The sequence below is a fragment of the Giraffa tippelskirchi genome, chromosome 6, assembly GCF_054371585.1.
Source record: "Giraffa tippelskirchi isolate mGirTip1 chromosome 6, T2T-mGirTip1v1.2.pri, whole genome shotgun sequence".
NCBI lineage: Eukaryota > Metazoa > Chordata > Mammalia > Artiodactyla > Giraffidae > Giraffa > Giraffa tippelskirchi.
In genome coordinates this window covers 103,302,676-103,325,138 of record NC_137280.1, presented here as the reverse complement: position 1 = coordinate 103,325,138, position 22,463 = coordinate 103,302,676, and the positions used below count along the sequence as shown (strand labels likewise).

Here is a 22,463-nt window from a genome sequence, read left to right as displayed (position 1 = left end):
TTGGAAGTGTTTTGGTTAAACCAAAGCCTTTTACAGAAAACTGTTTTCTCTAATGTAGAGTTTTCCCATTTTTTAAAAAGTGATAGTCTCTCTCTTCTTTAGAAATTGAGTCCCATTACTTTTTCATTGGGAAGAAATCCTGAGTTTCAGTAATACTATCTAGCATCCAAGCAGAGAGAAGTTTCATCTGTGGTAATGACATCCATAAGGTCCCATGTCCATTTTCATCGCTGGGGATGATGTGGTGTTTCCCAGTGACCTCTGGGCAATTCCTGTGTGCTCCATCCTGAGCTGTCCTCATACACGTGTAGTTCTGCACCTTGAGATCAGATTACAGGACAGTGAGACAGTGGTTCTGCCAGTTTTAATTGGGGGAATCAAAGGAAAAATAAGTTTCTAGACGGCTCTCTTATACTATTTTGGACTCTTGTGGCAACTTTTAACTCTGCTGCAATGCCTACGTACCTTGGTCTTTCAGCTCTCTCGCTTTTGACCTTTTCTCCTCCTCCCCTACATGAAACAGAAAGATAGAGTTCCAGGAAATGAAGGGTATAAGAGGAAAGAAAACACTTCAGTCATCACCGCCAGAGTAGTAGGAGACAGCTCATATCTCCGCTGTTTCCAGTCCAAACACCTCCTGCAATAGCTAAGGGCCGGAGGAGCACAGCTGGTCTCCACAGGGACCAGGATTTCTGAAAACAAAGCAAATGTTTCTCTCTTCCCAAGTCGGCTTCTAAATGGCCTTGTAGTTTTACAGTTTTCTTTAACCTTAAATGTTAATGTGCTATTCATAGGTAAAATATTCCCTTCTGGCTAAATACATGCTTTTCTGGCATGGTACATTCTGTCTCTCTGTCGCTCTCCAGATAAAAGTTATTACTGTAGGTATGGTAACAAGAGAAAGGAAGTCTAACTCCAAAGGAATTTCTGTGAACATAAAACACTGTTCTACCAGTGCAGTTTACTAAGACTCCATCCCTTTGGGGTGTCTCTCCCTCCTCTTCCTTTTCGCATTTACCACCTGGTCCTCATTCCTTCTCTTTCCTGAAGAGTGCCTCTAAAATGGAACTCCCTGACATGCTTCTCTTCCAGTACCCACGTATCAGAAAATACACATCAACCTTAGGAGTAGCATTTTCATAAAGCTGAGCCTCGTTTCAGGAGACCATGGCAGGGCTCTGTTAATCTCTCGCAAACTCAGAACTCCTCTGCTCAGCTGCACCCTCATCCCTCCAGGCTTAAGGACAGCACCTCAGACACCCGGTTCTTTGTAGTCCTACCTCCCAGATTCTAACACTACAAATACCTTCTTACTGGCATTCCTGATATACAAGGCACTTGTTCTTTTTTTCTTCTCCTTCTTTGCATACTGTAAAGTTTTTATGACTTTGCCTGAAATCCTCATCCTCCCAGTTCTTGATCCTCTGTTCCTTTAAAATGGGGTTCCTAACTGATCTGCTGTGAGAAGGATTCCACTTCTGAGAAACCCAAAATAGAGGTCTTAACTTTTTTTTTTATCCTGGATTTTAATGGGGTTGTTTTGACAGTGGATTTAGTTTTCTTCTGTGTGTGCTTAATCTACAGTACCTGAGTAATTTCCAGTCTCATTTGATATTTATGATCTTTTGAATATTTGCCATAATAGCTGAAGATTTGTTAATCCTGTGTTGTTGTTTAGTTGCTGAGTCATGTGTGACTCTTTGTGATCCCACTGACTGTAGGCCACCAGGCTCCTCTGTCCATGGGATTCTCCAGGCAAGAATACTGGAGTGGGTTGCAATTTCCTGAATTTCATGCCCGACCTGAAATTTTCATTCTTATCTTTCTGTTTTGGTAAGTTTCTCACTACACTTTTAAAAGTCTAGGTCTTTCCCAAACACTTCCTCCTGGCCAAAGCCTTAATTAAATAGATTTCCTTTAACGTATCTTAGGTATATTAAAAGTGTCAGTTGGCGGAAGAACACTTTCAAAACAAGAGTAGAGATAGAAATACAAAAAAATATTTAAAGTCCTTGCCCCTGGGAAGATTATTAGCTTGACGGAGATATATATATTTTAGAAACTTTGTTAGCATGAGCAATGTACTATACAAAATCCTGTTTACATGCTGAGGGTATAAATAACAAAACAGAGCTATCAGCAGCATCAATCTACCTTTCCTGGAAATTGGAAAAGTCAATTGCTGTCTCCTTGATGCATTTTCTTGTCACTTTCTTTTGTTGTTTTCCAGTTGTGCTTGGCCTCAAAATACCACTGTCGAGAAGTTATTTAGTTTGATTATGATTTTGCTTACAATTGTTGTTTCTTCCAACAGTGAAGACAGTCAGTTTTCATATATTTCAAATTATTACTCACCTAACTAATGATCAGTTTGAAAGATAAGTTTGCATACAATGCTGAATCAGTGAAAGGAAGACAAATTCCCCCCCCCCACCTTCCACCTTCAGCCTGTTCCTCTTCCAACAGGATTTAAAATCACACTTGGAAAGGAGTTTTCTACATAGTTCTTGAGATTAAATTTAAGCTCAAGCCCCTTTTCCAATGCTGATTATGGTTCTGAACTTTATACATACTCAAAATTGGCCAGTCAATGAGTGTTAATTACATAATTTTTTCATGTCCAGACATTAGAGGTAAAGAGGGGCTAATATCAAGAGGGACATGTCCTGGGCGTGGAACAATGAATAGTTGTGGGTTGTTAGGAAGGAGCAGAAAGGACAGTGTAGGCTAGACGAGCCAAGAGCCATACACAGACGGAGGATGAAACACAAAGCAAGGCTGTGGGCTTCCCTGGTGACTCAGTAAAGAATCCGCCTGCAATGCAGGAGACCCTGGTTGTATCTCTGGGTTGGGAGGATCCCCTGGAGAAATGAATGGCCACCCACTTCAGTATTCTTGCCTGGAGAATCCCATGGACAGAGGAACCTGTCAGGCTACAGTCCATAGGGTTGCAAGAGTCAGACACAACTTAGCGACTAAACCTCCATGGTGAGAGGACCAATGTGGCTGGAATGGAGGAATCATTTTAGAAAGTAGAGAGAGACTGAAAAACTCTGGAGAGTCTTGACTCACATCCAGATGCCTCATTCTGATGCTCAATAGGAAGCCGTTGTTAGTTCTGGAACAGGGGCATGATGGAGGCACATAATGGAGGCAGTGTCTCAGGGGGATGAATGGGGCATTGATGTCCCAGAAGACTTGGAGAGGGAGACCCTGGAGATCACCGCTGTGTGTCTCCAAGGTTGAGGGGACATGTCTGCAGCTGCAGCTCTTCTCTACTGTTAACTTCATCTTAAAGCAGTGACAGAAGCCCTTGTGGGTGGCTTTTTAAAAATAAAAACATAAACCAGCTTGAGTTGGGCTTCTATTCCTTCAGAATCAAAATCTTGATATTTGAACACACTTTGAAGCTATGTGATTTGCCTTAGGCTTTGAAAGAAAATCAAGGAAAACAGAATTCAGTACAGTTCAGTCACTCAGTCGTGTCTGACTCTGTGCAACCCCATGGACTGCAGCACACCAGGCTTCCTTGTCCATCACCAACTCCACAGCTTGCTCAAACTCATGTCCATCGAATCGGTGATGCTGTCCAACCATCTTATCCTCTGTCATCCCCTTTGCCTCCCACCTTCAATCTTTCCCAGCATCAGGGTCTTTTCAAATGAGTCAGTTCTTCGCATCAGATGGCCAAAGTTTTGGAGTTTCAGCTTCAGCATCAGTCCTTCCAATGAACACTCAGGACTAATCTCCTTTAAGATGGACTGGCTGGATCTCCTTGTAGTCCAAGGGACTCTCAAGTGTCTTCTCCAACACCACAGTTCAGAAGCATCAATTCTTCGGCACTCAGCTTTCTTTATAGTCCAACCCTCACATCCATACATGACCACTGGAAAAACCATAGCCTTGACAAGACGGACCTTTGTTGGCAAAGTAATGTCTCTGCTTTTTAATATGCTATCTAGGTTTGTCATAGCTTTTCTTCCAGGGAGCAAGCATCTTTTAATTTCATGGCTGCAGTCACCATCTGCAGTGATTTTGAACCCCCAAAAAATAGTCTGCCACTGTTTCCATTGTTTTCCCATCTATTTGCCATGAAGTGATGGGACCAGATGCCATGATCTTTGTTTTCTAAATGTTGAGTTTTAAGCCAGCTTTTTCACTCTCCTCTTTAACTGTCATCAAGAGGCTCTTTAGTTCTTCTTCGCTTTCTGCCATAAGGGTGGTGTCATCTGCATATCTGAGGTTATTGATATTTCTCCCTGCAATCTTGATTCCAGCTTGTGCTTCATCCAGCCTGGCATTTCGCATGATGTACTCTACATATAAGTTAAACAAGCAGGGTGACGATATACAGCCTTGACATACTCCTTTTCCTATATGGACCCAGTCTGTTGTTCCATGTCCAGTTCTAACTGTTGCTTCCTGACCTGCATACAGGTTTCTCAAGAGACAGGTCAGGTGGTCTTGTATTCCCATCTCTTTCAGAATTTTCCTCAGTTTATTGTGATCCACACAGTCAAAGGCTTTGGCATAGTCAATAAAGCAGAAGTAGATGTTTTTCTGGAACTCTCTTGCTTTTTCGAAGATCCAGTGGATGTTGGCAATTTGATCTCTGGTTCCTCTGCCTTTTCTAAATCTTGTGCCTCTTGAACAGCACAAACAAAACCTTGTGTACACCAGGACCCAGGAGAAAGGAGCTGTGACCCCACAAGAGACTGACCCAGACTTGCCCACGAGTGTCCAAGAGTCTCCAGCAGAGGCATGGTTCAGCGGTGGCCCCCCTGAGCAGGATTAGGGGCACTGAGTGCAGCTGTGCATGCACCGGCCATTATCTTCATTACCTCCACCATAGTTTAGCCTCAGATCAAACAGGGAGGGAACACAGCCCCACCCATCAACAGAAAATTGAATTAAAGATTTACTGAGCATGGCCCCGCCCATCAGAACAAGACCCAGTTTCCCCCTCAGTCAGTCTCTCCCATCAGGAAGCTTCCATAAGCCTCTTATCCTTATCCATCAGAGGGCAGACAGAATGAAAACCACAATCACGGAAAAGAAAGAAAGTGAAAGTGAAGTTGCTCAGTTGTGTCTTTGCGACCCCATGGACTGTAGCCTACCAGGCTTCTCCATCCATGGAATTTTCCCGGCAAGAGTACTGGAGTGAGTTGCCATTTCCTTCTCCAGGGGATCTTCCCAACCCAGGGATCAAACCTGGGTCTCCTGCATTGCTGGCAGACACTTGACCACCTGAGCCACCTGGGAAGCCGCAATCACAGAAAACTAATCAAACTGATCACATGGACCGCAGCCTTGTCTAACTTGGTGTAACTATGAGCCATGCCATGTAGGGCCACCCAAGACAGACAGGTCATGGTGGAGAGTTCTGTCAAAATGTGGTCTACTGGAAAAGGGAATGGCAAACCACTTCAGTATTCTTGCCTTCAGAACCCCATGAACAGTATGAAAAGGCAAAAAGATAGGACACTGAAAGATGAACTCCCCAGGTCGGTAGGTGCTCAATATGCTACTGGAGAACAGTGGAGAAATAACTCCAGAAAGAATGAAGAGACGAAACCAAAGCAAAAACAACAGCTAGTTGTGGATGTGTCTGGTGATGGAAGTAAAGTCCGATGCTGTAAAGAACAATATTGCATAGGAACCTGGAATGTTAGGCCCATGAATGAAGGCAAATTGGAAGTGGTCAAACAGGAGATGACAAGAGTGAACATCAACATTTTAGGAATCAGCGAACTAAGATGGACTGGAATGGGTGAATTTAACTCAGATGACCATTGTATCTACTACTGTGAGCAAGAATCCCTTAGAAGAAATAGAGTAGCCATCATAGTCAACAAAAGAGTCCGAAATGCAGTACTTGGATGCAACCTCAAAAACGACAGAATGATCTCTGTTCGTTTCCAGGGCAAACCATTCAGTATCATGGTAATCCAAGTCTGTGCCCAAACCAGTAATGTTGAAAATAGAATTGGGAGTAGGTATAAAGGTAGAAATGAATCACGTGATTGTTCATGGAACCAGGTTAAATGGCCATGTTGGGGCCAGTTGGTGGTCTGTGCTCAGCCATTCCTCCAGCCCCGATATTGCAGTCAAGATTTAGAGCTCCCCTGATAGCTGAGTTGCTAAAGAATCTGCCTGCAATGCAGGAGACCCTCATTCAATTTCTGGGTCAGGAAGATCCACTGGAGAAGGTATAGGCTACCCACTCCAGTATTCTCGGGCTTCCCTTGTGGCTCAGCTGGTAAAGAATCCGCCTGCAATGCAGGAGACCTAGGTTTGATACCTGGGTTGGGAAGATCCCCTGGAGAAGGGAAAGGCTACCCACTCCAGTATTCTTATAGTCCACAGGGTCACAAAGAGTCGGACACCACTGAGCCACTTTCACTTTCACTCCCTATGTCAGTGTGCTTGTGACTCAACAGAAATCATTTCCAGCTGACAAGGATTTCCAACTCCTCTGCAAAGACAGTATCTTTTTGTTGTTGTTCTCTGGGTTCTGCTGGTTTTCAAATACAGTTTTTTACCTGCTACCAATATATGTCTATTATATGGCAAACTAGATTTGCAAAATCACTCCCACAAAACTACAGTTCTTCTTGTGTTCCCTGTAACTACCCCTGCTGGTGCTGATCTTCTCCACTCCCCAGATAACCTTCGGGTTATCTTGGATGTTCCTCTCCATTGCTTGTTCTCTCACTCAATCTGGTGTTCTCTCTCGATTATCTCTCCAGTGTCTGCCTCTCTCGAGGTCAGACTCCTCCCCCATCTGCCTTTCTGTTTTCTCACTGTCTCCAGCCCCCACCTGCGCCCCTTCCCGTTCTTGTACATTGATGCGAACGTAACCCTCCATGAGCACATATATCATCAGGCCCCTTGTGATGTATGTGCCAGAAGAGGTAAGCATTTAGTAATATCTCATCTTCATCATTTCCTTCTGTCTAAAAATCTTCGATTAATCCCCACTGCCAACCAAATAAAGTCTAACCACAGCCCTCTCTCATTAAGAACCAAACTTAACAACAATTTAATTTGCTTCTTTCTGCTGCCTTTACTCCAGAAAAAAAAAAAAAAGAACTTCTAAGTTTTTCATCTGCCTCCCCAATAACTTTTAACTGTGCTTGATTTTAGTGGTAGTGTTACTTCATTGTCTATAAAAATGTATGCATCCTGTTCTTTCTTGCTTGCTAATTCTCTACTTTCTCTCTCAGCTTCCTGTTTTGGTGGAACATATGTGTCAACTCATTTATACTAACTTCCCTGCTTGCCTCTCTTCCTGCATATCGCTTTCTCCTTCCTATTTTAATGCATTTGCCTCTTAAAAAAACACCCTGACCAAAATATCTTGTGAAATTGACTCCCAACTTTTTAAAATAAGAAGTTAGGAACCTCTGCCCATCTTTAACCTCTTTACCGCTCATATTTTTGGTTTAATAATGCCTTCTTTTTTTTTTTTTTTCTGTTTAGAATTCCTATTCATTTGACATAGAAGTACGAGGCTTAAACATGTCTTGTTTTTCCCTCTTACTTTTTCTCTTTTCAAATTTCTGTATCTTGATGCTATTTTCCGACGCTTTGATTACATAAATGGGTCTCATTCAGTTCAGTTCAGTTCAGTTGCTCAGTTGTGTCTGACTCTTTGCGACCCCATGGACTGCAGCACACCAGGCCTCTCTGTCCATCACCAACTCCCGGAGTTTACTCAAACTCATACCCATTGAGTCGGTGATGCCATCCAATCATCTCATACTCTGTCATCCCCTTTTCCTCCCAGCTTCAATCTTTCCCGGAATCAGGGTCTTTTCAAATAAGTCAGCTCTTCACATCAGGTGGTGAAAATATTGGTTTCAGCTTCAACATCAGTCCTTCCAATGAATATTCTGAAAGGATTTTCTTTAGGATGGACTGGTGGGATCTCCTTGCAGTCCAAGAGACTCTCAAGAGTCTTCTCCAACACCACAGTTCAAAAGCATCAATTCTTCAGCGCTCAGCTTTCTTCACCGTCCAACTCTCACATCCATACACGACCACTGGAAAAACCATATCCTTGACTAGACAGGCCTTTGTTGGCAAAGCTTTTTAATAATCTGTGTAGGTTGCTCACAACTTTCCTTCCAGTGAGTAAGTATCTTTTAATTTCATGGCGAAGTCACTATCTGCAGTGATTTTGAAGCCCAAAAAAATGAAGTTTGCCACTGTTTCCACTGTTTCTCCATCTATTTGCCATGAAGTGATGGGACTGGATGCCATGATCTTAGTTTTCTTAATGCTGAGCTTTAAGCCAACTTTTTCACTCTCCTCTTTCACTTTCAGCAAGAGGCTCTTTAGTTCTTCACTTTCTACCATAAGAGTGGTGTCATCTGCATATCTGAGGTTATTGAGATTCCTCCCATCAATCTTGATTCAAGCTTGTGCTTCATCCAGCCCAGCATTTCTCATGATGTACTCTGCATATAAGTTAAATAAGCATGGTGACAATATACAGCCTTGACGTACTCCTTTTCCTATTTGGAACCAGTCTGTAGTTCCATGTCCAGTTCTAACTGTTGCTTCCTGACCTGCATACAGGTTTCTCAAGAGGCAGGTCAGATGGTCTGGTATTCCCATCTCTTTCAGAATTTTCCACAGTTTATGGTGATCCACACAGTCAAAGGCTTTGGCATAGTCAATAAAGCAGAAGTAAATGTATTTCTGGAACTCTCTTGCTTTTTCGATGATCCAGTGAATATTCGCGATTTGATCTCTAGTTCCTCTGCCTTTTGTAAAACCATCTTGAACATCTGGAAGTTCATGGTTCATGTGTTGTTGAAACCTGGCTGGGAGAATTTTAAGCATTACTTTACTAGCGCGTGAGATGAGTGCAACTGTGTAGTAGTTTGAGCATTCTTTGGCATTGCCTTTCTTTGAGATTAGAATGAAAACTGTCCTTTTCCAGTCCTGTGGCCACTGCTGAGTTTTCCAAATTTGCTGACATATTGAGTGCAGCCCTTGCACAGCATCATCTTTTAGGATTTGAAATAGCTCAACTGGAATTCCGTCACCTCCTCTAGCTTTGTTCATTGTGATGCTTCCCAGGGCCCACTTAACTTCACATTCCAGGATGTCTGGCTCTAGGTGAGTGATCACACCATCATGATTATCTGGGTCATGAAGATGTTTTTCATACAGTTCTTCTGTGTATTCTTGCCACCTCTTGTTAATATCCTCTGCTTCTGTTAGGTCCATACCATTCATGTCCTTTATTGAGCCCATCTTTGCATGAAATATTCCTTTGGTATCTCTAATTTCCTTGAAGAGATATCTAGTCTTTCCCATTCTATTGTTTTCCTCTATTTCTTTGCATTGATCGCTGAGAAAGGCTTTCTTATCTCTCCTTGCTATTCTTTGGAACTCTGCATTCTAATAGGTGTATCTTTCCTTTTCTCCTTTGCTTTTGTCTCTTCTTTTCACAGCTATTTGTAAGGCTTCCTTAGACATCCATTTTGCTTTTTTGCATTTCTCTTTCTTGGGGATGGTCTTGATCCCTGTCTCCTGTACAGCGTCATGAACCTCCGTCCATAGTTCATCAGGCACTGTCTATCAGATCTAGTCCCTTAAATCTATTTCTCACTTCCACTGTATAATCATAAGGGATTTGATTTAGGTCATACCTGAATGGTCTAGTGGTTTTCCCCACTTTCTTCCATTTAAGTCTGAATTTGGCAATAAGGAATTCATGATCTGAGCTACAGTCAGCTCCCAGTCTTGTTTTTGCTGACTGTATAGAGCTTCTCCATCTTTGGCTACAAAGAATATAATCAATCTGATTTCAGTATTGACCATCTGGTGATGTCCATGTGTAGAGTCTTCTCTTGTGTTGTTGGAAGAGGGTGTTTGCTATGACCAGTGCATTCTCTTGACAAAACTCTATTAGCCTTTGCCCTGCTTCATTCTGTACTCCAAGGCCAAATTTGCCTGTTACTCCAGGTGTTTCTTGAGAACGTAATATTTGAGTAATGACTTGAAGGAAAGGAGAGAGAGAATCATGTGTTGCCCTTTATGGGGACAATAGCACTCCAGGCAGAGGGAACAGCTAGTGCACAGATTTTCTTGTGGGAACATGAATTGAGAAAAGGGGGTTAGAGGGATCTGGAGGGGCAGAGACAGCAGGTCTGGAAGTGCTTTGTAGGCTATAAGGATTTGAACTCGATCCTTTTGCATAATACTGTGGTCTGTTTTATGAGGTCTGTCTTCTCTCTGAAGATATTAATTAGAAGGTTTTGGGTTTCTGTTTTGCTTGTTTGCTTGTTTATTTTCTTATGTTCTCTGAAGTCAGTTTTCTAGGGGTTTTACCTTCTTGTTGGTTTATCCTGGTCTTTTCTTTAAGACTTCAGATTTTCTTCAAGGGTCTGGCAATCCTTAGCTGTCATTTCTTATGTAAGAATGAGGGACTGGTGGGTGTGGGGGGTCAGATGAGGAATTAGAGTAGTTCAATAGAACATGGATAGGGAGTTGGTACTTAGCTTGGGACCACTTTGCTCAATATTCAGAAAACTAAGATCATGGCGTCTGGTCCCATCATCTCATGGGAAATAGATTGGGAAACAGTGTCAGACTTTATTTTTGGGGGCTCCAAAATCACTACAGATGGTGATTGCAGCCATGAAATTAAAAGACGCTTACTCCTTGGAAGGAAAGTTATGACCAACCTAGAACGCATATTTAAAAGCAGAGACATTACTTTGCCAACAAAGGTCCGTCTAGTCAAGGCTATGGTTTTCCTGTAGTCATGTGTGGATGTGAGAGTTGGACGGTGAAGAAAGCTGAGTGCCAAAGAATTGATGCTTTTGAACTGTGGTGTTAGAGAAGACTCTTGAGAGTCCCTTGGACTGCAAGAAGATTCAACCAGTCCATCCTAAAGGATATCAGTCATGGGTGTTCATTGGAAGGACTGATGTTGAAGCTGAAACTCCAATACTTTGGCCACCTCATGCAAAGAGTTGACTCATTGGAAAAGACCCTGATTGGGGGCCGGAGGAGAAGGGGACGACAGAAGATGAGATGGTTGGATGGCATCACCGACTCGATGGACATGGGTTGGGTGGACTCCAGGAGTTGGTGATGGACAGGGAGGCCTGGCGTGCTGCGATTCATGGGGTCCCAAAGAGTCGGAGACGACTGAGCGACTGAACTGAATTGACTTTGTTCAAAGTGGAAAGAAGAGAAGGGATTTATTCTGGGGTTTCAGCCTCCATACTAGGTACCCTGATTTTCTGCTGCTAAGTTATTCATTTTTTTAAATTGACAACCTTTCTAATTTTTTTTTTCTCACAGGCTAAGTAGCTGACTATCTGACATTTCAGTGTTGAGGTCGGGCGGGGGGAGAGGGGTGGCGAGGTGGAGAATGGGCAGAGATTTTGAGCACCCACATACACACCTTTAATTTTCTTTAATGTTTTCCACACTTCTTACATCCTCCTCTTCTAGCACCTTATTGAACTCTGAGAAACATGTTCTGTTCTCTTATCTTCCATTGATGCCTAAATTCTAAAATACAACTTCCTCTGCTTTACCGCATGAGTTCATGTTGTGCTTCGCTTTCATTTTCCAGAAATGTGGGGCAATCACTCTTCTGTGGATGGTTTCCCACCATTATTGTAAGCAGGATTATTATTTCTCATTTTAACAGGCCTCAGAAAGAAGAGGCAAACATCTGTGCTCCTGTTCTCCACCCTGAACTGAAGCCTGTCAGGTTTCAGCACAGGTTTTGCCGAAACCAAAGAATACTATGTTTTTGGCTTTTCTTTTTAAAATCTGCCAGTAAGCCTATCAGGAAAAAAGGAAAAGTTAATTTGTCATTAATGTTTTATTTTAACGTTATGCTGACCTCTAATATCCATTTAACTTTTCTAAATGTTTATTTATTTAAAAAGTCAGTTCTAGGATATTGCCAAGAATTTGGTGATGCATTTATGATCAGAATTGTTTTCCCTAAATGTTTCTATAGCAGCCCATCAGAAAAAATGGCAAAATGTACATAAAAACAGCTCATTTGCAAAACAGGAAATAAAGAACACACATATGAAAATATACTCAACCTTACTTATCAGAAGAGAAATGTAAATCAAATCAAAACTATAATGGGATTTTTTTTTTTACCTCTCACATTTGTAGAGATCAAAAGTTTTAACACTTAAAAAAAAAAAACTTTAACACTAGTCATTGGTAAAATTGTTATTCTATGTGCTAGGTACCTGCTAGGCACGCTGAATTATTTTTTAAGTTTAACACTTTGGTAGAAATGTGTAAACTCTGATACATATTATGGGTGTGAGCCACAAAACCTTTACTAAAGGCAGTTTGGCAATAACTGTAAAAATTTTTTTATTTGTGTACATTTTAACACAGCAGTTTCATTTCCAGGAAATTATCCTGTGGATATATTCACACGTAATAACATACGAGGACATTCTTAGTCATGTTGTCTGTATTTATGATAAGACTGAAATCACCTAAATGCCCATAAATAAGGAACTAGTTAAATTATAAGTCAGCCATTACAGTGGCGCTCTATGCTCTCATTAAAAAGAATGAGGAAGCTCTATGGGTACTAATAGGAAAAGAGTACCAAGATACTGTAAGTTGAAAAAAAAAGGGGTCAGGGGTATAGAATAGCGTACTGTCACTTGTGCTTAAAATACACACACACTCATATGCACTCAGATTCCCTGGAAGGGTACACGGGAGCTGGGAACAGTAGGTGCCTCTGGAGAGAAACAGGGCAACCATGAAACCGGGGTGGGCACAAGGGAGATTTGTTTTTCCATTTGTAACTTTGAATTGTTGTGCTTCTAGTACCTATTCAGGAATAAATATGTCAATAGATAAATACAATGTAAAGTTTCCAGATAAAGATATGCTTACATCAGAATTGTAAAGGAAAGACCATTCTTCCTGACTTACAAAAATCTAGTTTGCTCCCAAACTAGATTGAGTTTACTTTGCACTTGGGAGAGGCCGAGAGGTTCTTGGAGAGGCACTGATCTCCATCACCAACTCCCGCATCTTGTGCACCCCGTGCTGCTTCCTGCTTCGGGTACTGTGCTATTTCTGTTTGCCGTATGGCTGCTGCCCAGTGGTCCCCAGAGTCCTCCTCTGTCCCTACAGCCCATCCCTCTGCTTCCCAAGGACTGCCACTCTTGCCCACCGGCCAGGGGGTCACCAAGCAGGCAGCATACTAAAAACAAGTCGGAGGCTACAGATCTTGGCAAGTCCAGGGGCAGCCTAGTTTTCAGCACGGGGTTTCAGCATCACTCTGCTTTCACAGACCTGACCTTAATCGTGACCATCCGATTTCCAGGATTTTATTTTCTGGTGAAATATATGCTATCTTCAAGTCACTTCTTAACCTTTGTTGGGCAAGACTGGTTTCGAGAAATGATAATCAGGGACTTTTTAAAATGATAGTGGATGTAAAACTATCTCACTGGTACTACCATAAAGGAATTTAGTGACTTTTCTTATGCCCAAGCTTAGACTAATTTAACTTGAAGGGAGACAAACATGGGTTTATCACTGTAATTAGGAAGGAACACAGCTTCCTGGACTGAACCAAAGTGAGGCGCTTGTTTGCCTTTATCTGAGATACAGCATAATCATTCACCTGAGACAGAACCTAATTATCACTGAGATGTGATGGTGCCTGAAGTACAACACAGCCTTAGCAGGAAAGGCAAAGGGCCTGGGAGATAGATACGTCAGGAGAGAGGTGTTGAGTTTACTCTGAACTCAGAGAGAGACTTTCCAGGAGGAATAATAGTGGACTCCATGTAAAAATTCTAATTCTGAAACATTGTGAAGTCTGAATCAATTCATCATCAAACTAATGAGGTCAAGGAAGTAAGAAATATTAGACTGTTGATAGGGATTGTCAACCTGTTTTTTTAATTTATAGATTGTGTAACAGTGTGTGGCAGTGTCTTATTGAAACCATCACTTCCTAGCTGGTAATACATATGCTGCTGCCTAGTAGGTAAAGTCAGGCTTGGTTAGTATAAGTGTGTCTGTCTTATCTCCCAAGCATTGCCACCCTTGTCTATCAATGGCAATTGCTCACAAACTCCCTACTGAGAAGCTTTCAGAGCCCATAACTGATGCTTAAATTGGGTTTGAGATTGGAGAAGAAATAAGCTGCTAATACCAGGTGAAGATGGATCCCCTGTTCCCAGCATCTTCTCCCGCTTCTGTGCTTCCTTAAAACTGAAACTCATTTATCTGTCTCACCCGCTTGGCTCTGAATATCCAGCTGGGCCAGCAGGGACCCATCAACAAGCATTTGTTGAGAGAAGAGGATCGTTGACTTGGCTTCTTTTTTTTTTAAGTTAATTCTTATAGTCAGTGTCCTTGAAAGAACCTCATCTTCTTGTTTTTGGTTTGTTTGTTTTGTTTTGTTTTTTAAACTGATTTCCTTGTTTTCATGACCTAAATGAGACCTGTTATTTCATCTCCCTTGTCAGTGAGAGTTCAGCTTCACTGACTCTAACTTGACAGTGACTGAGAGGCACTGAGGAAGTGGTTTCTTTCTTCCCCTACACCTTCCTCGCTCAAGCACAGGCAAGTCTCTGTTTTTCGTGTTCTAGCAGTTAGAGTCTGCTGCTGACAAAACGACCTCTGGGATAAGGAGTGCCTCCAAGAATCATCTTACCAGTGTTAGGAATTAGCTTGCTTGAGTTTCCTTAGCGTCTTTGAGTAAACAAAAACCCCAAAATGAATTGGCCCATAGATGAATTGCACTTCTGCTTTAGCATTACAGAATCAAATAATTGTCAATCCCATATCGATCAACACCGGCAAGTGACCACAGTAAGCAAAATGCTGATTTGAATGTAGTGGAAAAAAACAGAAGTTCCCTGCTTTTAAGGAACTCAGTCTCATAGTTGGATTGATAAGCCAGTTGGGAGAAAAAAGTTAACAGTCCACAGCATGAATCAAGGAGGGGTCCAGTGAGTTATAGAGACAGCAACAGCAGAGCTGGGGCGACTGGGCTGGGAGGTTCTGGGGAGTTTGTGTCGCTGAGGAGGGCCTTCCTGGGAGGACCAGTGCTGGAGACCAGGCGGCAGTTTAGGGACTAGAAGGGTGGAGACTCTCTTTATAGAAGCCATTTTAACCTATGCATACCTGAATGTTCTGTCATTGACAAGCATGGCTTCTGTGGGCTGACCTAGAGGCAGGGTCTCTAATTCTGTCAGTGCTAAGCTAGGGGCCCTGCATCAGAGTCGCCCACTTGGTGAAAGCTGAGGGCCCCGCACTGCACACAAGTGTCTGGTCAGGATAGGTGGGGCAAGGAGGGGCTGACATCCGGCCACTTTGCTTCCTCTACATCTTGGCCCTGGGCTCTTTCTGCCCAGAACAAGGGGCACCATTTCTCTGGCAGGCCATGTGTCCACAGGGCTACAGTCAGACAGACAGCACCTTTTCATGGGTGCCTTTGACTGGGTATGGCTCTTTCTGAGTCCACAAAGGTGCTGCGCACGATGGGCCTGAATCTGACCCTTCAGAGAATTTGGTAAATATTTGAAGGAATGCTGACGTGGATTATTGAAGTTCCACACACCGTTTTTCTCCCTACTTAAAGAGGGACTCTCGAGTGGATTTCTTTTTTTTTTTTTTTTTGGTTTATTCAATTTACTTGACTAGGTTGTGGGAACTTTTTTCCTGTGTCTACCGCACTGGCCCTCCTCCATCCATTAATGGTTCAGCATACGAGCCTCTGACTTACTGTCCCCTCTTCTCCCTCTTTCACCAAGGTCAGACCTAGTTTTCCAAAAGCCCATTAGGTTGATTATATACCAGCACTGTCCTAGACCCTGAGGTCAGTATAAAGATCAATGAGATTTTCACCCCAGCCTGGGGCTTCCACATCACACAGCTAGTAAGAGGGCTCAGAGGACAGACATGTGGTTGGGGGGATGGGTGAATGCGAAGAAAGAAAATTTGAGAATGGCCTTCTACACAAAGGCCTCTCAGATGGACAGACCTGAGTTTGAATCCCAACTCATACAGGTGCCAGTTCTATGAATTGGGGCGAGTAATTCACCATGTAAGAGCCTCAGGTTCTTCCTCTGTGAAATGGGGGTAGTAATTCCCACCTAGCCTAGGTGGTGGTGTGGATTAGAGATTGTAATTGCTGGAGAGAGGCACTTGGTGAAATTAGTAACCACCCAAGCCAAGTCCTGTAGGACTACAACAAAAGGTGATAAGTGACGTAAGTGCAAACAAAAGGGGTGGGGGCTCCCGGGGGACAACTCACACCTGGCAGGAGGCCACACTTGAGCAGGTTCAGGAGGCCCTCCCAGCCTCCAGGTGACCTGCCACCTCCGTGCTGGGCAGGGCCGAGCCAGGCAGTGCAGGGCTCATGGGCCACAGACCCGGGAGCCAGCAAGTCCCTGCAAAGTCGGACATTTACCTGCACATAAACCTGCAGGTGTTTCTGAAGCCGGCATGACCCAGAGCTCCTCCTCCTCTGACACCAGCGGAGGGACCAGAATGGAGGGATGGGAAGGGCACAGCTGTCCTTGTTGACTTCAGCCTGTCGCAGGATTGAAGATCATTCCACTTTCAGAAAAGTGAGGTCACGTCATCGTCTATCCATCCTCCCCACCCTGGATGTCTAAGGTGAAGCGTTTTCTCTTCCCCAGCTCAGAGGCTGACAATGGTGTGGAGGAGAAGAAGAAGGTATGCAGGTCGCCAGCAGCCCTGTCTCCCACCCCATCCAGCGAGGCCGAGTCCCAGGACCAGAAGAGAACCATTTCCCTGCGGTGAGTCCTCACATGACTCCCTCTGTTTTTTTGGCCTTTCAGGAGGAGGGGTTGCTGGAAAGCGCTGGTGTTTCTAGTTTTATGGTAGTGGCTAAGACGGAAGATCTCCCACAGACAGGGGACACCCCTGAGAAAGAAGTGAGGTCTTTTTCCTTCACATCCAGGCACTGGCACCTGCTTTCTCTCTGAGCTCTTCCTAGCAGTCTCTCTTCTCCTTCCCACCCCAGTCTTCTGCAAACTTTCTGCCCCTTTCTCAAAGCACTGATTTTGCTATGTGATAAAGCCCGGGTGGCCCCCTCTCTGGCACAGAGTTAGAAAGCACCTGGAAAGACTGGCAGGGTACTGATGAGGCCACCCTGGCTGAATTGTGTGCTCAGCCTGTGGGTGTGTACACCTGCCGTCTCACTTTCCTGGCAGCTGCAGAGAGGAGAGGAGGGAAAAAAACCTTGCCTGGGATCCTTGGGCAGGGTGTGCACTGCCTGTTTCCAGGGACCAGTGCTGGAAACCAGGCTCAGTAACTCTGGCTGTTCATCCACACCGAGTGGAGTGATAGCTCTCTTCCCCTTATTAGAACTGTCAGAACTGCTGCCTTCTACGTCTTTGGGCCTCTGCTAAAGGATGGTTCAATAACTCCTACTTTTCCCTTCCTTCCTGGCTACCCCAGCCCACGTCTTCTCTGCTAATCTATTCCTCGCTCAGGACCAAGCATAAGTCTTGACTGTGCCCCCTGATTTTTCTTTTCTATCACTCCCAGTTCTCTCTCCATCTTTTCTGCAAGTCTGTTTTGATGCATCTCACTTTCAACTGTTCTTTCTACAGCTGTTTTCCTGTCAGAGCATCCTGCCTTACTCAGCAAAGACATAAAGCCTGTTGTTTTTTGTGACTTGCACCACCATTGACTGGCTACCGCAGGTGCTCTGGAATACACTACATATGTAACTCCACTCCCCAGGCTTCACATGCGACTAATACATTCATCATCTTACACCAAGCACCAGGGCTTGTGAAACTTCTCCAGCGTGTGATCTGTGTAGTGCAGAGAGCTCTGCACTTGGTTGAAGGCTCTGCTCTCACTGTCTGGAAATTCTGAATTTTTTAATAAAAATTTTTGCACTAGGCTTCAGGTCCTGCTCATAGTCATTTGTAAGAAGTGAGAAGTTGAAAAGGCACAAAGAAATCATATATGTAAATGAACATCCCTCCCATCCTTACTGCAGACCAGTGCTGTGCAGACAAACCCTTCTGCTTGTGCCACTTGAAACCAAGGGCCCAGCGGCCCTTCTGTCGCTTTTGCTTACAGCCCGTAGTTCTTTGAAAGGTCTGATCATTGCCTTGACAGTACCATTAACATTTATTAATTTGAATCAATAGAGGTGATAAATTCAAATTAGTGACTGGTATAAATAATAGGTAATTTGACATTTGTAAAAACTATTTTCAAGCTGAGTACAAATGTTTACTCAGTTTTTTTTTTTAAGTAATTCCTAGAGTTCTAAAGGCATTTATATCCATAAGTTGGTTCAATGGCCACTAGTTGAATCTAAATCTCTGTGCCTTGAATTGATTGATAGGTATCTTGGACTCAAACTGTTGGGGCTGGCAGAGGCCTGGGACATTGCATGGTCCATCGCCTCATGGCTGAGAAAACCAGAGCCTAAAGTCTCTCTAACTTCATTTCTGTTTCTGTGTCACACCCATATGCCACCCCAATTGCTTAAGAGTCTTCTTAAATTCACTTTGAACCAAACATTGTTTTTAAGTGCGCCTTGATCTAAAGAATCCTGTTGTGGAATCATGAATTTCATGTGCCATGTTCCCCCCAAGAAACAAAAAAATCTATATAATTGTATCACGAAACTTGTTCCTGAATATACCTCTAAAAGTCATGCACGCATTCCACACTGAAATGGCTGTGTTTTGCTCTATGGTTGAAGATGCAAATGCTACCCAAATGGAGAAGCAGGACTGGAACTGTTTCGGAAAGAAGTCCAGGAGCTCTGACCTCTGCCCTTAGGAGAACAAAGGAAGGACTTCCAAACATGGTCTTTTTTTAATCATGATTTCACTTCTGCACTTCCACTCTGTGATGATCTGTCTCTCTTTTCCTCATACTCGGTTCCTGCTCATCCTGTTAGGCCCAGTGTATTAAACCCATGTTGTCCTGTTGGTCTCTTCTCTTACCTCCTGTTGGACTTACTGTCTCTGTATCTCCTCCTAACGCCTGTGATATGCATTGTTTTGATGCTGTATCACATACTGCCTTTTAAAAGAGATGCTTGATGTGTGCACAGGCTCCTTAAGGATAAAGACTGTCTTGTCTGTTCTGATGCATTTAATGCAGCATCTCACTCAATTAACACTTGTGAAGTATTGAGAGACTTTTGAAACCAAAATATTCCTGGATTGAACTATAGCTGCAGCTTCCATTATTGGCCCCCAGTACTACTCTGTATACTGCTTGAAGTACTGTTGAGATGATATAATTACTTTCACAGCTTGATCAATACTTCCTTCTTCCATAAGATATGATTTCTGTAGTTTGGGATGACTAGCTGCTGAAATCACCCCGTCACCCACATCACATGCTGGGTAAATGCCCTTAGAGTACTGAGTGATCATTGATATCTAGAAGAGAAAAACCAATAAAAGGCTTTGTTGTGAGCTGGCGTGATAATTAAGATGTAATAAAATTACTGGGTAGCATAAAAAAAATTCATTTTATAGACTCCCTGGATTTTCTTTCCTCAGGTCAAAATCCAGTTTCGACGGTACCCCTTCAGCAAATGAGAAAAGTGACTGTAAAACTGAAAGCAAGAATGACTCTAAGATTGAAAGGAAAAAGTCCTCATCTTCAAGCCAGGTAATTTAGGAATGAGATGTGTATCGTCTCAGAGGGCGAATGGGGTATTGATTTGAAGCCAGCTGGAGGAAGGAACACAAGGGCCAGGACTAACGCAGGTACAGATTTAGAGAACATTGGATTTCACAGCTGACCTTGCAGCATGTGCTGAATGGTAGTGAGTCCTGCACTGTGGCCCCAGACTCTAAGTGCCCAGAGAGCAGGGGCCAACCCAGATTCATGTGCTTGTCTAATAATTAGCTGAGACCAGGAGAACTGTGACATCCTTGCACTGCAGTTATAGTCTGATAAGGCATCTGTGTGAATAGAAGGCCTCCCAAGTGCACACAGAGGAGGAAAACCTGGAACAGGGTTATGATTCTTCTCCAGAAGAATCTGCTCTGAAATACACCCAGACAGATCTGTGTCATAGAGTACGACATACTGAGGTCAACAGTTTGGGGTTTTTTGACACTTCACTCCTAAGATACTTGAATATGTGTCTCCTAACAACTAAAACAAGAAACTGTTGACTCACCCAAGAAATTTAACTAAATAGTAAATTTATGAAAATATTACTAATGTAAAATCCATTTTCAATTTCCACAGTTGTCCCAGTAGTCAATGTCTTTTACAGAGGTTTTTTTTTGCCCACTCTCTAGAATCTAATTGAGCCATGCATTGCATTTGTTTGTCATGTCATGTTTAATTTAGATCAGTCCCTGCCTTTTTAAAATTTGATTTTTATTCACATTTTTGAAGATTTCATGGCCCAGGATATTTTTAAATCAAGCATGCAGCCAATACTTACTATAGCCATTGAAAAGAAAATCTCAGCAAAACTCTGATAGAACACCTAGCTTTTTAAACTTTTACTGGAGTGTAGTTGATTTACAGTGTTGTGTTAGTTTCTGCTGAACAGCAATATGAATCAGTTATACATATCCACTTTTTTAGATGCTATTCCCATATAGGCCATTACAGAGTATTGACGGAGTTCCCTATGCTATACAGTAGATTCTTATTACTTATCTGTTTCTTTATAATAGTGTGTATATATCAATCCTAATCTCCCAATTTATGCCTCCCTCCCACCCCCACTTTCCGCACTGGTAACCATAAGTTTTAGAGCAACACCTAGCTTTAATCACAGGGAACTTTCTGGATGCAAGATGCACTCCAAGAAGCAGCATGAACTAACCTACTTTATGTGAAGTGTTCATCTATGAAGTAGTTGTCTTGAGGGGACCGTCTGTCATATGAATGACTTTTTTGGCAATACTAGGACCATTTATGCCATTGAGACCACTTCTAGTTTAGATAATAAATCATCAAGGGCCAATTTGTGGTATCTCTTTTCTGCTCATAAGATTCTGCCTGCTGGATGCTTTTGAAGAAGAGTGATCCTGTGGACGGAGGGCCCAGCTCTACACCTCTTAGTAGATGTGGGGAGCCAGTTAAGTCCCCAAGTATCCCTGAGGCACAGGTCCCTGAACTCTGCAGTACGGACCAGGTTATTGTGGAGCTGGGAGTGGTGTTTTGTGAATGCCCTTTACAGGCTGTAAATTGCTGTCTGTATATTGTTGTCATAACTGGAAACAGGTGCCTTGAAGATGAAGTGATCTGTAGCATTTCAGACTCTTGGGCCTTCTACTACCCTGGAGAGCTAAATCTTTCATGTGAAGTCCTATTTGTCATCTCCCCCAACACTGGTTAAGGAAATACCTTCACCACAGTAATAGTGATAGGGACAAACCCAGTAGCAGGTCCTGGAGATGTATCCCCCCATTTAAGCCTTAGGACATCCTTCTGACGCAGGTACAGAAAACTGAGGCCCAGAGAGTTTAAGTTACTAGGCTAGGATCACATACCACAGAAGACGTGGAGCCAAGACTTAAACTCAGGGTTATCTGATACAGAGCTTTTAACCACTACCCTCTTCTGAGAGTACTCACTGGGATCTTGAGTGCCCTGGGATTCACTACATGGTGAGATTTCTGACAGTTCTATCTCATTTCTTATTAGGGATCCCCTCGTCCAGCCACTTCTGCAGAAAGCTGCCCACCAGCTACTTCACGATTATAGATACATGTCCAGTCATCAGGTCACAAATCTTGTTGGAAAATGAAACCTTTGTGACCTCCACTGTTTTTCACTGAAGGACTGTGTTGGAGACTATAAGATCAGGGAGAAGGAATTCCTAAAAATTCTTTATTTAAGAGTGGGAAGCCTTGTTAAGTAATTTCAGTTGACGTTAAAATTTGTTTATGTTTGACAAGAACACCGAGGGCAGTGACTTCTGTCTGTGCCTTGTCTTCCTTGTAGGACAAAGCAAACATGCATTTCCACAAACTGTTTCTAGATGTCCCCACGGAGGAACCCCTGAGACAAAGTAAGTTCTGACCTGGTTGACTTTGAAAAGATGCTAATTGGTTTGAGGGGTGAAAGAGTCTGGGGACTGAATCACCAAGGGGAATAGGTTTCTGAAAATCATGATGTGACCGTAATGCTGACCTCACTTAGCTCTCACCCAGCACCTTGAGAGATAAGAAAGTAGAATGGGGAACTGACTCCCTCCGTGGGATCCAGAGTTATCCCAGAGGTTTCCAGAATGTCCTCGCCTTCCATATTTGTGCTAACATGCATTGTGATTGGACTGTGCTGAGTTTTAGGATAACAAGACCAAGCAAGACCAGACTGGAAGAAGGCAACACAGACCTAGGTAGACAGACCTGTCGACCCCTGCGTTGTGCAGGGCTCAGCGGTCACACCTTAACACCTGGCCCAGCACGCCATTCAGCACCTGCTTGGCT

At 43.2% G+C, this 22,463-nt stretch overlaps 1 protein-coding gene across 8 annotated transcripts in view; it reads left to right on the top strand.

Annotated features, from left to right (window-relative positions):
• The window catches only part of GRAMD2B (GRAM domain containing 2B), a 119,548-nt gene that overhangs the window by 73,721 nt on the left and 23,364 nt on the right, over positions 1-22,463 (top strand). For 7 of the 8 annotated variants that reach the window (XR_014056337.1, XR_014056336.1, XM_081499024.1 and 4 more), the window contains 3 exons: positions 16,692-16,811; positions 19,560-19,671; positions 21,976-22,042. Coding sequence is in view for 6 of the 8 variants with exons in the window: in XM_081499024.1 (XP_081355150.1) it covers positions 16,692-16,811; positions 19,560-19,671; positions 21,976-22,042 (299 nt within the window). In the remaining 2 variants the exon portion in view is untranslated. Of the gene's footprint in view, positions 1-16,691; positions 16,812-17,475; positions 17,517-19,557; positions 19,672-21,975; positions 22,043-22,463 lie in introns of all 8 variants that reach the window. The other variant, XM_081499027.1, reaches the window with a different exon arrangement.